Source organism: Yarrowia lipolytica, chromosome 1E (assembly GCF_001761485.1).
Source record: "Yarrowia lipolytica chromosome 1E, complete sequence".
Taxonomy (NCBI): Eukaryota; Fungi; Ascomycota; class Dipodascomycetes; order Dipodascales; genus Yarrowia; species Yarrowia lipolytica.
In genome coordinates this window covers 3739076-3752313 of record NC_090774.1, presented here as the reverse complement: position 1 = coordinate 3752313, position 13238 = coordinate 3739076, and the positions used below count along the sequence as shown (strand labels likewise).

The 13238-nt window shown below is 49.0% G+C and overlaps 6 protein-coding genes across 6 annotated transcripts; 3 read left to right on the top strand and 3 right to left on the bottom strand.

Annotated features, from left to right (window-relative positions):
* Window positions 1–2313: 2313 nt before the first annotated feature.
* On the bottom strand, window positions 2314–2904 carry YALI1_E37494g (uncharacterized protein; the record flags this gene model as incomplete). Its single annotated transcript, XM_068283173.1, has 1 exon — window positions 2314–2904. One exon carries the CDS (start codon window positions 2902–2904, stop codon window positions 2314–2316), a length of 591 nt encoding a protein of 196 aa, XP_068139274.1.
* Window positions 2905–3631: 727 nt separating this feature from the next.
* Window positions 3632–5375, top strand: YALI1_E37484g (uncharacterized protein; the record flags this gene model as incomplete). The annotated part of the gene is made up of 3 exons (XM_068283172.1): window positions 3632–3674; window positions 3726–3808; window positions 3888–5375. The coding sequence occupies 3 exons, from the start codon at window positions 3632–3634 to the stop codon at window positions 5373–5375; spliced, it is 1614 nt and encodes a 537-aa protein (XP_068139273.1).
* A 617-nt stretch (window positions 5376–5992) lies between these two features.
* YALI1_E37455g (uncharacterized protein) lies at window positions 5993–6817 on the bottom strand (the record flags this gene model as incomplete). The annotated part of the gene is made up of 1 exon (XM_504649.3): window positions 5993–6817. One exon carries the CDS (start codon window positions 6815–6817, stop codon window positions 5993–5995), a length of 825 nt encoding a protein of 274 aa, XP_504649.3.
* A 1231-nt stretch (window positions 6818–8048) lies between these two features.
* On the top strand, window positions 8049–8538 carry YALI1_E37441g (uncharacterized protein; the record flags this gene model as incomplete). The annotated part of the gene is made up of 2 exons (XM_068283171.1): window positions 8049–8145; window positions 8204–8538. 2 exons carry the CDS (start codon window positions 8049–8051, stop codon window positions 8536–8538), a joined length of 432 nt encoding a protein of 143 aa, XP_068139272.1.
* A 1836-nt stretch (window positions 8539–10374) lies between these two features.
* Window positions 10375–11751, top strand: YALI1_E37419g (uncharacterized protein; the record flags this gene model as incomplete). The annotated part of the gene is made up of 1 exon (XM_504648.1): window positions 10375–11751. The coding sequence occupies one exon, from the start codon at window positions 10375–10377 to the stop codon at window positions 11749–11751; it is 1377 nt and encodes a 458-aa protein (XP_504648.1).
* A 359-nt stretch (window positions 11752–12110) lies between these two features.
* YALI1_E37392g (uncharacterized protein) lies at window positions 12111–13085 on the bottom strand (the record flags this gene model as incomplete). The annotated part of the gene is made up of 1 exon (XM_504647.3): window positions 12111–13085. The coding sequence occupies one exon, from the start codon at window positions 13083–13085 to the stop codon at window positions 12111–12113; it is 975 nt and encodes a 324-aa protein (XP_504647.3).
* Between the last annotated feature and the right edge of the window lie 153 nt (window positions 13086–13238).

Here is a 13238-nt window from a genome sequence, read left to right as displayed (position 1 = left end):
TTTCTATTGTTGCGTCTGTCAAACCCCAGCCTCGCTCATTGTTGTGTCATTGCAGCTTCATCATTGTCCTGTCAATGCCAGCCGTCAGCTGTCAAAATGTCGCCAACGTCACATTATGCCAACAACCGTCAATCCGTCAATCCGTCAATCCGTCGCCATTCTCAGACGTATCGTCCTCGTATTCCGCTTTCTCGTGGCTCCCCTCCCCCACGGAACGAAGACTTGTGTCACCGATACGACACCCACGATCACGGGCCGTTTCTAGCCCCACAAACGTCTGCCAAGACTGGGTGTTGGTGTGAGATCCGCCGAGCCCTAGGCCCGCATTCTTTTGGCTTTGACTTGAAGTGAAAGCTCCCCTGACATTTGTCTAATGCTCTTCATCTCTTCTTGTTCTCTTCTGGCCCCTCGTTCATGTTCGGACCCGACTTGGACCGTATTCTAGACAAGCCACTATAAGTAGCTCGCTCGCCAACTCCTGCTACCACTAAGGCTCATCTCCCAAATTAGCCACAGGTGTCAATCGACGTCAGATGGTCCGATCAGCACTTTTAGTCGGGCCCAGTATCGGAGCTGCTGGGGAAGGGTCGGAGACGCCAAGAAGAGCTACTGATAGCTGCTGTCACCAACACCAACGGCGGCGTAGAGACGCGGAACTTGTCTAGGAGCAAGTAGGCCGATATTCACAGTTACTGACAATCTTGAACCCCTGGACCCATCGACATAGCCCCAAATAACCGCTAAATCTGACGTCTGAGACCATTCCCGCTTCAATCAGACACCTCCCAGCCCTCCAACATCACCACGCACGGACTTGTAGCGACAGCTGGAGCTGTCAACCGCAGCTAGTTTAGCAGCTACCGTATTGGTACCGATATGTACGTTCTTGTACTGGACGTGCCGTACCGTAGCAGATATCGTTCTTTGTCGGTCACTTTTGGCAGACCCGGTCCCTGCTTGCAATCTGTCTTTCAGGCCACAACAGTCATCATCTTTCTTCGAGCTACTTGTAGCTCTTCTGATATCTGCAGTCAGGCCCACTTGCCCATTCAACACCGTGTTTGGTATCCGTGAATCGCACTGTTCGTGCCAAGTCTGTGGTCCGTTTCGTATCAGTGGTGTGAATAATGATTCTGAGTGACGTCCGGGAATCTCACACCAATGTCTCAGATACAACTGTCAGACATTACCTACTACGAGTACGAGTTCGAGTTCGAGTTCGAGTTCGAGTTTTCGAGTTCGAGTTTCGAGTTCGTACTCGAGTTCGTACTCGAACTACAAGTACACTCTCCAGTGAAATGATCTAAGCTGGAGTCCATTCTCACGGCATTGTTTGGATATTGTTGGTTTTTTTTTCTACGCCCGAATCTGTCCAATATTCCAGCTAATCATGGACTACAGTTGACCCAACCATACATTAGCATCCCCAGTCCTCGGAGGTTCTATCTGCAATGGGACTCGCTTCCTGTTTTAGATCAAAAAAAAAATTCAAAAAACTTCAAAAAAAAGCAATATTCACAGACTATTTAGGGCAATTGTGAGGCTCGTAACCCCTTCTACCCGCCATCAACCGGTTTAAATTGGCGTGCGTTGGGTTCGAGAAGCACTCTGAGGCGTGGCTAAATTAGCAGATTTAGGCGTCAACGTGGCGTGATTTTTTTCTGTTCTCCGATGGTGCCATTTTTGGTACTATGTTTTTCTTTGGTTTTATTTTTATTTTTATTTTTATTTTTATTTTTATTTTTTGGAATTGAATTTTCCGGCCATTATATTGAACGGAATTTAAATTTTCCTTTAATTAAATAATTATAAAATATTCCACACCGCCCAAATAAGCTCACAATATAAGCAGGGACATTATACATTATCCACAACAATGTAACGCTAATGTGGAAGCCCAAATTCGCCACATATTACCGAAAATAATTACTCCGGCTCGGAATCGAACAGCTATTTATTCTGATCCCACAGATACGTGTTTTTCACACCTCCACCAACGTATATTCTGATTTTGCTGCAGTCTTGTTTCTGACTCCAAAAAAAAACGTCACTCCAATATTAACCTTTTTGGCTCATGCACGGTCACTCGTGTTGCCAACACGTCACCATCTTGATCCAATAAGCACATACATATAGTCTCTTACATATCACATTGCTACAGTTCTAAACATGGTCGAATCGTCACAGACCCAGTACAAGGGCGCCGGTTATAATGATCTGGATCTCAACATGTTCTCCAAGCCCATCTACTCGCGCTCCAACACTTCCAACACCTCCCTAGGCGGCTCGTCGGCCTCTGTGTCTGCTAACACGTCAGTCACCAACCTCAGCAGCTCGGCTTCTTTGCCACCTCCTCCTCCCATCGGAGTCCCCCGGAGCCGAAAGGCCAGCGGAGAGACCAAGCGAGTGTCTGCTGAGCCGGAGGAGCACGCCATCGAGACCAACGTGTCCGAGGCTGATCTGGTGGCACAGATGGAAAAGGTGCTCAAGAAGGACAACGGGCTGCCCGAGCGCGAGTTTGACCACTACTGCGTCAAGCTGCGAAAGCTTCTGCCCGGTCTGGACCAGGAGTGTCGTGATATCGCGTCCCATGCTCTGGTCCTGGCAGATGAGGGCAAGGGCAGCACCGCCAAGGAGCTGCTGGTGCAGTTCATGCTGCGACAGAGCGGAAGCAGCAGCTGGGCCATGCCCCTGCGAAAGGTGGTGGAGAATACCAAGTAGCCGCGCACTGACGTGTGCTACAAGTATTTGCAACGTTCGGCTGGTTCGCAGCTGTGCGTATAGACGGTATGAAATGTTGATCTGTGTCCGGGATCGAAGACAGTCAGTACCCAAGAGGCTAACAAGTGGCGTAACTGCCATTATTAATAATGTAATATAGGATTGGTGTGGGTACTTGTACATTTAGTGGTGTAGACCAGGTGGCGGCGTGTTATCTGCCAGTACGATATGTTCCGAGTAAAATCAAGTAAAATGTGTCATGTATTTTAATTGACTAGTTAAGCTTGACTAAGTATCTATCTCCATAAGATACCCTTCACTAACCGATCCTTAACAATATTGTCTCACGATAGTCTGAATTACAATAGTACATACTGTAGAATGGCTATGGAAGGAATTTTACAGGAATTTTACACCCAGATCCAACCAGAAGAAAACTTGACTGAAACAACACTGAACCGGGGTGTCTGTCAGATGACACCTCCTCCACGTGTGTCATCATAAGGTCTCCAGAAACAGACAGATTCGTTTGTATTGTACACCAGTACATGTACCAGCCGATATTTCCGTGGAGATAAGAGAGGTGTTTGTGTACGTCTTTTATAGTCTGATTAGTCATTCGGAGAACTACCATCTATATTTGTTCTATCCTTGTACTGGAACAAGTTGGAGTCAAGTAAGTACAGTATCCTGTTTTATTTTTCATTGTGCAAGCTAACAATCTCGTTTAATTCAGCCATGTTGGGAATCGAACACGCGTCCGGGTCCTCCGTGCACCCCCCCACAAGCGCAAACCCTATTTCAGTTTAGTAATATGCGAGGTCATCAAACTGTCCTTCTGATACGTACGACTAGAAGACACCTTGTAGTGTCCACACACCACCCAGACACACAACCCATCATCACCAGCATGGCGTCATCAACCCCGCCCATGGGAGAGTACACTCTTCCAGGTGAGTACAAATCCACGTTCCGCATTTTTTTAACGCCCACCACTAACACAGGGGTCATGAAGTATCTACAACGCGAATGGCAGCGGAACGAAAAGGACAGAATACAATGGGAGCTGGAGAGGGCGGAAATGAAGGTGAGTTGCGGAGAGAAAGAGGGGCTTTTGGCCGACACGAGCGGTGGGATGGAACGAGAATCGTTGAGCTAACACAAAGGCACGCATAGCTCGCTTGGAGGGCGAAAACAAGTCGCTGAAGGCGCACAATTCCAGCCAGGAGAAGGAAATCAAAATGCTCATGGAGGCGCTGAAGAGCGAGGACGCCAAGGTGCCCAAATTGCCACCATTGGACACGTCTCCACTCGTCGAGGGCCAGCAGTATCTCTCCAAGTGTCTGGAGGAGGTTTCGTATCTGCTTCATCCTGATGTTGTCGATGTGGATGTGGATGCCAAGGACAGGGAGGCCGCTGCTAGAGAGGCCGTGCGAGACACCCGCGACATTCGAGAAGTGCCTCGTGTTCCTGTCCAAGAGCAGCCTCAACAACTGACACAACCCACGACACACTCGCAGCCACAAACACAACCCACGACACATTCGCAGTCACAACCACAGACTCAGCCCACAACACAAACGCAAGCACAGTCGGTTCAGGCACAAGCAGTGTCACAAGCACAAAACGGAGATGCTTCCGCTACTTCCAGTTGGAAACTGCAGCACGAGCTCACTGGCAACAACGCGTTGAACATGTCGTCATTCGAGTCGTCCACCGCCTTGTTGACCGCCTCGGAAGACGGTCTCATCAAGCGATGGAGTTTGGAGAAGGCCAAAAAACACGAGTCCAAGTCGCATAGCACGTACACCGGTCACGTGGGCACAGTCACCTCCGTGGTGGCGTCGGAGTCGTCGGGCATGTTCTACTCCGCCGGCGTGGACAAAAAGGTGCGCTTTTGGCAGTCGGACTTGGTCACGGAGCTGTTCCACATCAACGCGCACAAAGAGGGCATTGTGGCTCTGGACGTGAGCGAAGACAACTTTGTGCTGGTGTCTTCATCCACCGACGGCACCACCAAGATCTGGAGTATCAAGACCAACGACATGCTCCATTCCATTGAGGGTCCCAAGCGTGCCACTCAGGACGAAAACAGCGATCTGTCGGAAGACACGTTTGCCAACAAGCCTGTGTCGGCATCGTCGGTACTGCTGTACAAGGACGGCACGAAGCTGGTGGTTGGCTACGAGAACGCTCACATTTACCTCATTGACGTGGGCAGTGGACTCGTCACCCACAAGATTGAAGACGCATACAACAGCGAGGACAACGGCGTCACATGTCTGGCCATGGTAGGAGGAGCCCACGCGTCCACCCAGGAGCTCACGCTGCTGGCAGGTTTCCGAGACGGCGTTATCCGAGCATTTGATCTAGCTGGACGGCTGGTGTGGCAGGTGGATGCCCATAAGGGTGCTGTGTCGTCCATCAGTGTCGACCCAGCATCGGGAGAGATGTTCGCGTCTGTGGGAGCTTCATTGGGAGTCAAGATCTGGACCGTGGGAGCCACGGAGCCGGTAGAGCAGATTGCCTGCAATTCGCCGGCCACAGCATCCAGTGTCACATGGACAGCTGGAAAGGAAGGGTCGATATGGAAGGGCCATATTGCCACCTGTGCCAGTGACGGCGTTGCAAGGGTGTATAGTTGCTTGAGGTAGGCGTATCTGACCGCCTTAACAGCATGCATGCGCCGCGTATAATGTCGGGCGAATCCTTTGGGTACACTTCAGCTCATTGATCATTATGAGCTTGAATGGCATTATGTAATTACATGAGAATATGAATGGATGGTGGTAGAGCGGTAGCGTCATCGTCCTAGCATACATGATTAGTATGGTTGGCGGGGTCCCTGTGGCTCCAAGAACAGTATCATTGGACGCTTGGAAACTCCTGAATTGCAATATTGCACTTCTCTAGGAGATGATACGCTGTAACGGTCGTACTGTAACCAAACCTATAGTGAGTGTATGATACATCTCCAGGTACATGAAGGTCTACACTGAGAATTATTACAAGAGTCGGTTCTGGAAGTCACTGTCACTCAATGGCTCGAGTCAAAAGTCACGTCTCAGTAACGCTACACGCGTCTATCTACAATTCGAGCTGGGTTCTACTGTTGCATCCCGCAACCCGGACACATCCTGTAAACCCAGTTCTTTGGCACACAAATAAAAAGGTCATGGTCTTGTCAAATGGTCCTTGAATCCGGCTTCTGTTCTTTGCAATATCAATAATCCATTCATTCTCCTTTTTTCTATCTGTGTAGACGGGTCGTCTACATCTTCTTTCGTCGTCCGATCTGGGCAGAGTAACCGGTCTTGATGGACGAGACGGATCGTCGGGATCCACACGAGTTACAGTCCAGGAAGGTGAGTCGGTTCTCCTTGGTGAGTCGGGTGTTAACGGACTTGCAAGTGGCGCAAGACACGTAGTCCACAATGTACCGTCTGAGAACGGTCTCCATACCCTTTTGCTGGAATCGACCCTTGATGACAAGTCGATCGTTTCCGTCGGTGGATCCGGAGGTACCCAACTCGGCGAAAATGAACATGGCCACGTGCTCGGGAGATCTGTGCATCTTGGAGGCGATTTCCTGAATGTTGGCGAAAATCGACTTCTTTCCGTCTCGCAGCAGCTGAGGAGGAGGAATCTTGTACTTGGACGACCGGTCGCCGGCCAGCTCGGGGTTGTTCTCCCGCAGAATGTCGAAAAATCGGCTCAGGAGCTCGGGGTATGTGAACTCCTTCTCTCCGTCAAGAGTGTAGGTGACCTTCTCTCCAGAGGCAACGGGGTCCTCGTCGACACCAGCCTTCTCCAGCTCCTCGTCGAACTCGGACAGAGCGCTAGGGGCCTTCTTCTTCTTCTTCTTCTTCTTGAAATCAAACTCGTCCACATCGTCAGCGGCAGCAGAGGTCTTGAGATCGTCCAGCTTGTCGGCAACCTCGGAGACCTCGTCATCCTCCACAAATGCAGGCTTGCTCTTCTTCTTCTTCTTCTTGAGAGAGGGGTCGAAGTCCAGACTCTCCACCTTCTTATCTTCAATGTCCGACATGATGTGTGTGGTGTTTGTGATACTGCTGGTGGTAATTTGAGATATCATTTTTCACTGTACCACGGTAAAACTTTATGTTGAGGTAGGGTAACCTTTGGGGGAAATGGTATATGAGTATCTTGGAACTGTCATGGGGACTTTTTAGGAGGCGTAGTAGCGGATTTATACTCCAATGGCCATTTTATCTTATATCCAATTTTCAGATCTCTATTCAATCCACTCTAGGCACCACTATTAAACACCTAGGGGATGCCGCCCGATCTGCTCTTTTCGCTCACGTGAACATGGAACCTTAGATTCAGTCATGGCGGGTAAGTAGGGTTGATAAGTAATGTGAGTTGAGATAGTTGTAATTTGTTAATGAATATGAAATGCTTGTTATGGCTGACGTGTGTATTGTAGAAAGATACTCTTGATGTTGGGATATCCATGACAATATTTCTCATCAAGAGGTCTCATTTTATTTGGTCTAAGAAGAAACAATGGTCACTTGAGAGACTTTTGCTCCTATCGTGATGGAATCTTACGTGATGATATTATTGGGTGGTTTGCAGATTTTTTGATGATATTTTAACACGTTCGTAATTTCCGGGCAATTTCCTGTATTTTGATATTATCAGTTTCCTATTATACCGGTTGTTCCCTTCGATAGCTACAATAATTGCAGCGATGAATTTGTTACGAATTCGATCGCTCCAGTTGGCACCTGCCAAGTAAACCCGTTAAGATCCAAACTCTCATCTCTGACCCCTCCCGCCTCTCCCTAATCAGACACCTCACACCCCAATCGAGTTGATCTCCATAACTCCTACCTCATTTACCATCCACATTAGTACAGCTATCCAAGACACTTGCCCTCAATATCCGAAATGAAGTCTCTTGTTACGAGCGCGTATGCTAGATTGCCTTTCATATACACAGCAAATGGGCGTGAAAAGTGTCCGTTTCTAGCCCCGGCTGAGGGACTTTGCACGTGTTTGTATCTGTGAGGGACGACTGGTGACTCCTCTTTGGCAACAAACTGGGGGCCCTCTCTCGGGCTTATGTGAACACTGACCATATTTGAACACCTATAGGCCCACCCTGTAGAATCCAAACGCTCGTATGTACGATTCAGTACAAGTAGACTCTCACCTGAGATATACGGGGTAGCATAAGTAAACACCGCGGGCTTGTTGAGTCAATGACAGATAACAATGAGATATTAACGGAGATCTCATAAAAGGCCTGTTATTGCTGTTGGGCGTTGATTTGGACAGGTGCGGTGATTAAACTGTTTATGGCGTGTCCAAGGATGAAAGTGAAAAGTGCAGCACTCGTATTGTACCACAAGCAGTGGGGTCCAGAGAGGTTTCACAGAGACGAACAGTTGTTGGGTGGAGTGATCCGCCTATAATGCCTCGATATGTCGTCTTTCCTGGTCTGTTGGATGAGATATTAATGCCTGCCACTGTCACTCGGCTCTCCTACATGCTCACTCGGCTTTTTACTCTGCTCTCAACATTCAGCTAACCCCCATCAGATTTGGCACTACTGTACTCGTTCCGGAACGTGAGCCTCGTGTGTGGAAACACAAAACCAGGGCTGGCACGGCATGGGAGCGATCTGAGCAACGATTTTCAGACTTTTTTTTCTGTGGCTACCGGTGGACTTGGTTTTTTCGGTTCGGTTTTTTTTGTTTTTTGTTTTTTGTTTTTTGTTTTTTAATTTTGTGTATATTTCACTTTGGCCAAACTGAAACAAATTATCGCATTGTCATGAGACACTAAAAGCAACAGAAGCAGCGAATATACTGGTTTGGGAAACAAAGGTCCAAGACATGACGGCATTTCGGGCCTTTTGAATCGCGAGCAATATACCACTAAATGGTATCGAGGCCGACTGTCGCTACGACAACAGTCTGAGCCGCTCTCGAACGGCGATGCATGCCTCTCACAATCAGACTGACTCTTGCTCCACGTGAAATTTCATTTGGAGAAACCAAAAACAGCCCATATGAAATCTAATGCCGTTCGAGCCTGCGTGGATATCGTGTCTATGGTACTCTAAGTAACTATACCTCGTGCCGCGAACAATAGAAGATAGATACAGAGTTGCGCGGGCCCTTTAACATCACAGTTAGACACAAGTATCCGCCTATTGTTGGAATGGATGGAACGTCCGTTTGAGTTGGAGGTAATTAAACAAAAAACAGAACCGTGTCGGCTGAAATAAGGGCCTTTAGGTCGTATCCGGCACCCCTAGCTGTTTTACCTACAGTACCAAAACAAGCAGAGCGGACATTTACGGTGCAAGTACCGCTAAGTACAAACTGATTGTTTCAGCCAGGTACCGCTTCTTTACATCTGTAGATTGCGTTGATAAGGGTCAATACATGATTAAAGAGACAGGAGCGCCGATAACAACATTGTAGGGTATTTCACAAGATGCGCCAGACTCGGGTGTAGCGACTTGTACCTACAACTGTCGCGTTTTCTGATCGTTGAGGCGCCACTCTACCTCCACCTCTCTGTCTATGCGGACCGCGTTTCAAATGGCTGAGAAGAGCACGCTAACGCACTCGAAATGAGAGATCCACTCTACAGTACTTGTACCATTGAGCAGGTCTACTTGGACTTGTATCTCGATGACAGCTATTGTCTGAAGTTGGCGCTAACAATGCATGGGATCGTGCTAACGCAATCTCATATAAACGCTTGTTAGACAAGACATACGGATGTCATATTGCATGTCCAAATGGAGATCACGGAAACAAAGAGCCAAGGTGGGCACCAACAGGAGGAAGTCGAGTACTTGTAGACATGATTGGATCTCACCAATTGCTCAACCTCGAGAAGTTATCCAGTCTCCGACGAATACTTGTACGAATACTTGTATTTATGATGGCCCGATGACATGAACCTGAAAACTTTTCTAAAATTGTCTAAAATTGTCTAAAACTTGTCTAAAACTTGACTAAAACTTGACAGAGAGACGATTTTGACACTGGAAAAGCTCATCGTGATCCTCTCGATCCAGGGTTTACAACCATCTACCCAGATCCCCGCAATACTGGAAAACCACACCTCCAGCCTCTAGCATCCCCCACCCCTTCACTCAACGCATGGATTATGCAGGTACGTCACGTGACCATAACTGGCCCAGCAGGCTCCCCCCTGGTCCCGATTCACGTGATTTCGCCGTTGGACGTCACATGACCCTATCACACCGATCACTAATCACCCTGTATACCGCCACCTGCATATTTGGTCACGTGACGTTCAATTTGCTCACGGATGCAGGATTGCTTGTTATTTAGGTTTGTCGAGACGAGAGGTGGTTTGGGAGGTAGGGGGAGGCTGATGGGGCTCCTAAATGAGGCGCCCGACTAGGAAAAGGTCCCCTAGTTTAGCTGTCACGTGAGTTCGTCGTCCCTGCTCATCTCCCGTATCCCCCCAACCTTATCTATGCCCAGTGTCTACTTGACTAGAGAATCTCCGCCTTTGTCATGCATTTCCGAGTGAGGCAACCTTATTTACAATAAACTTTTCCGACTCCAATATCTCTTCCTCTCCAAACTAATGATAGTACACGAACTATCACGTCTTTAGACACACTCAACCAACATGATTCTCGTCCAGGGCGAAAAGTACGCGTGTCTCAACTGCATCCGCGGTCATCGGAGTTCCACCTGTGACCATACTAACCGACCTCTGGTGCAAGTTCGAAGAAGAGGACGGCCAAACCATGCCTGTCAACACCGTCTCGCAGTTATCGCCGAGCCCACCTGCTCGTGTGGAATGACTGCTGTGCTTGTTCCCGAGCACTCGGTGGCTGGAATCAAGGAGGAGGACAAAAAGCCTGGCAGTTCGGCGCTCAAGAAGACCACCAAGAGTGTGGGAATCATTCGAATCGGAGCGCACTCCAAAAAGATTATCGACACTTCAAACGGAAAGGTGACTGTGTTGGACACGCCAGTGAACCAGTTTCTCAAGGAGAATCCCAGCGGAAACTGCACATGTGCTGCCTCAGGCCTGGAGCCCGAAGAGTACTTTGACAGACTGAAGCAGAAGTCGTCCTGTTGCAGTAAGGAGGAGAAGCCGGCTTCTAACGGATGCTGCAGTGGGAATAAGGTCAAGAAGGAAGAGGAGAGTCTTCCGAGTCGTATGCATGGAAATGGAGGGCATGTGGCCAGCAGTCATGTGGGTAATAATAGTCACGTGAACAGCAGTAGCCCCATGAACCCCAGTCCTGCTGCTGCACATATCAACCACAGCCAAAACTCGACACAAGCTCTGCCTGGAGTCAACACCATTTACCAGGGACCGGGTGTGATACAGGGCCAGGGTCAGACCCAGGGACAGGTCAACGGGTACCACTACAACAGTTATTACCAGCAGCCGTCGTACATGTACAACTCGGCATACTATGCTGGCCATACAGTCCAGGTTCAGTCTGAGGGTCACGGTATGAATGGGGTGAATGGACACGGACATGGTATTCAGCTGGGTCTTCCAGGCCAGAGTCTTCCAGGCCAGAGTCTTCCAGGCCAGAGTCTTCCGGGTCAGAGCATTCCTCAGGGTGTTCAAGGACAGAGCATGGCACAGGGAGTTCCTCAGGGCCAAAATGTTCAGGTTATGACGCAAGCACAGACTATGCCACAGGTTCAGACCCAGGTTCAGACCCCAAACCAGGAGGTACAGATCCAAATGTCCCAGACCAACGCCAATTCGCCCATGCTTGGCCAAATCGACCCGTCGTTCTCGCAAATGTGGAAAGGAGAGACACCCCAGGAGCCTGCCCAGCCTCATGTTTCGGCAGACTCGGGGCCGGAAGACAGACTCACGCCAGAGGAGTTCTTCGACATGTACTTTGCACCCACATGTTCGATTCCTGGCCAGTGCGGTTGTGGAGACGGCTGTCAGTGTAAGGGATGTCCTACTCACGACTCTCAGACAGAACTGGAAGGCGTTTCCTCAGGGGAGAGGTTTACTTGGGAGTAGAGGGGTGAAAACTTGTCAAAGGACAACAGAATATTGTATATAGTATTTATTAGAGGAGAGAGTGAGATGATTAAAGATTTCAGTCTAAGTAGTTGGTACTTGTATTGTATAATGCTACCAGTCGATGATTCAATTGAGATTCAGCTACTCGTTAATAGTTCTCTACTTTGCTTTCCAGACATGCTTCGATATGTCATAACTGTCTCATGGCTCTGTACAGTTTCAACATCTATAGTATATACTAGCTACACCAACACCATACAATCATCTACGATACATCTACGATGTCATTAACCAATGTGCTTGGGTCGCACATACTCGATATACATTAACTGGTTCAAACCCATTCACCATGCCGCCTAATCCTGCATCTTCTCGAGCTTTCCGCTTCGAGCCTCGCCGCTTGATCCAATGAGCACCACTCTATCCAAATTAGTGCACTCGTCCTCGTCCTCTCCCTCAATGAGCATGGAGATGGTCGACACGTTCTGGAACCGCACGTATCTGAGCTTGATCTCGGCCCACTCACCATCAAAAACCACATCTCCGACATGCTGGGCCTCGATCGACTGGGTGTCGTCGAACGACAGGTTGGGATGGTTGGCCCACACCTTGATATGCGAGGGGATCTGGTTGTCACCACTGACGGCGGGCTTCTTGAGCAGAATCGTCTGGATCTTGGCGTTGTTCTGCAGCTGCACGTTGAGCAGCATCTGCGAGTCTGTATCGGAGACAAACTCCTGATCGCCCGACAGCCCGTTGGTCAGCACGTTTCGCACGTCGCCGTTGTTTGCAATGTTGAGAGCCTCGGTCGAGGTGAAGTCAATACCAGAGTTGAGAATCTCCATGTTCTTGGGCACAAAAGCTGCGATGGCAGAGTTGTCAGTCGAGTTGACAGTGGAGCCAGCATCCTCAGAGTCGGCGCCTCCTGCTCCAGGAAGGGACTTGACGGCTGCAGGGTTCAGGGAAACCAACTGATCCAGACCAGTAGTAATTCCGGCTCTGTCAGCTCCAACGACCCGATTGACCTCCTTGCCCTTGTGGAAGTACACAAAAGTGGGCATGGAAGACACGGTGTACTTGGCAGCAATGTCCTTGCCCTGATCCACGTCGACCTTTGCAAATAGCACCTGGTTGTAGTCGGACTGGAGGGTCTCGACAAAGGGTGAAATCACCTTGCAGGGTCCGCACCATTCTGCGAAGAAATCGACAATGACTAGCTCGGACTTGAGCACCTTGTCAAACTCCCCCAGAGACGTGACTGTATGTAGCTTCATGGTTGTGGTGGTGTGTTGTGCTGAGTTGTGTTTTGTTGGAGGAGGTTTTGGTGTCATGTCTTGACTCTATGTGGGTTGATTGATGTGATGTGGGCTGAAGTTAAACTGGGGTGGCAAACGATGGTGGTTGTAGTAACAAGAGGTGGGGTGAAGAGGGGGAAATACAGACGGGATAAAACAGAGACAAATATATACATTGATAGCTATTAC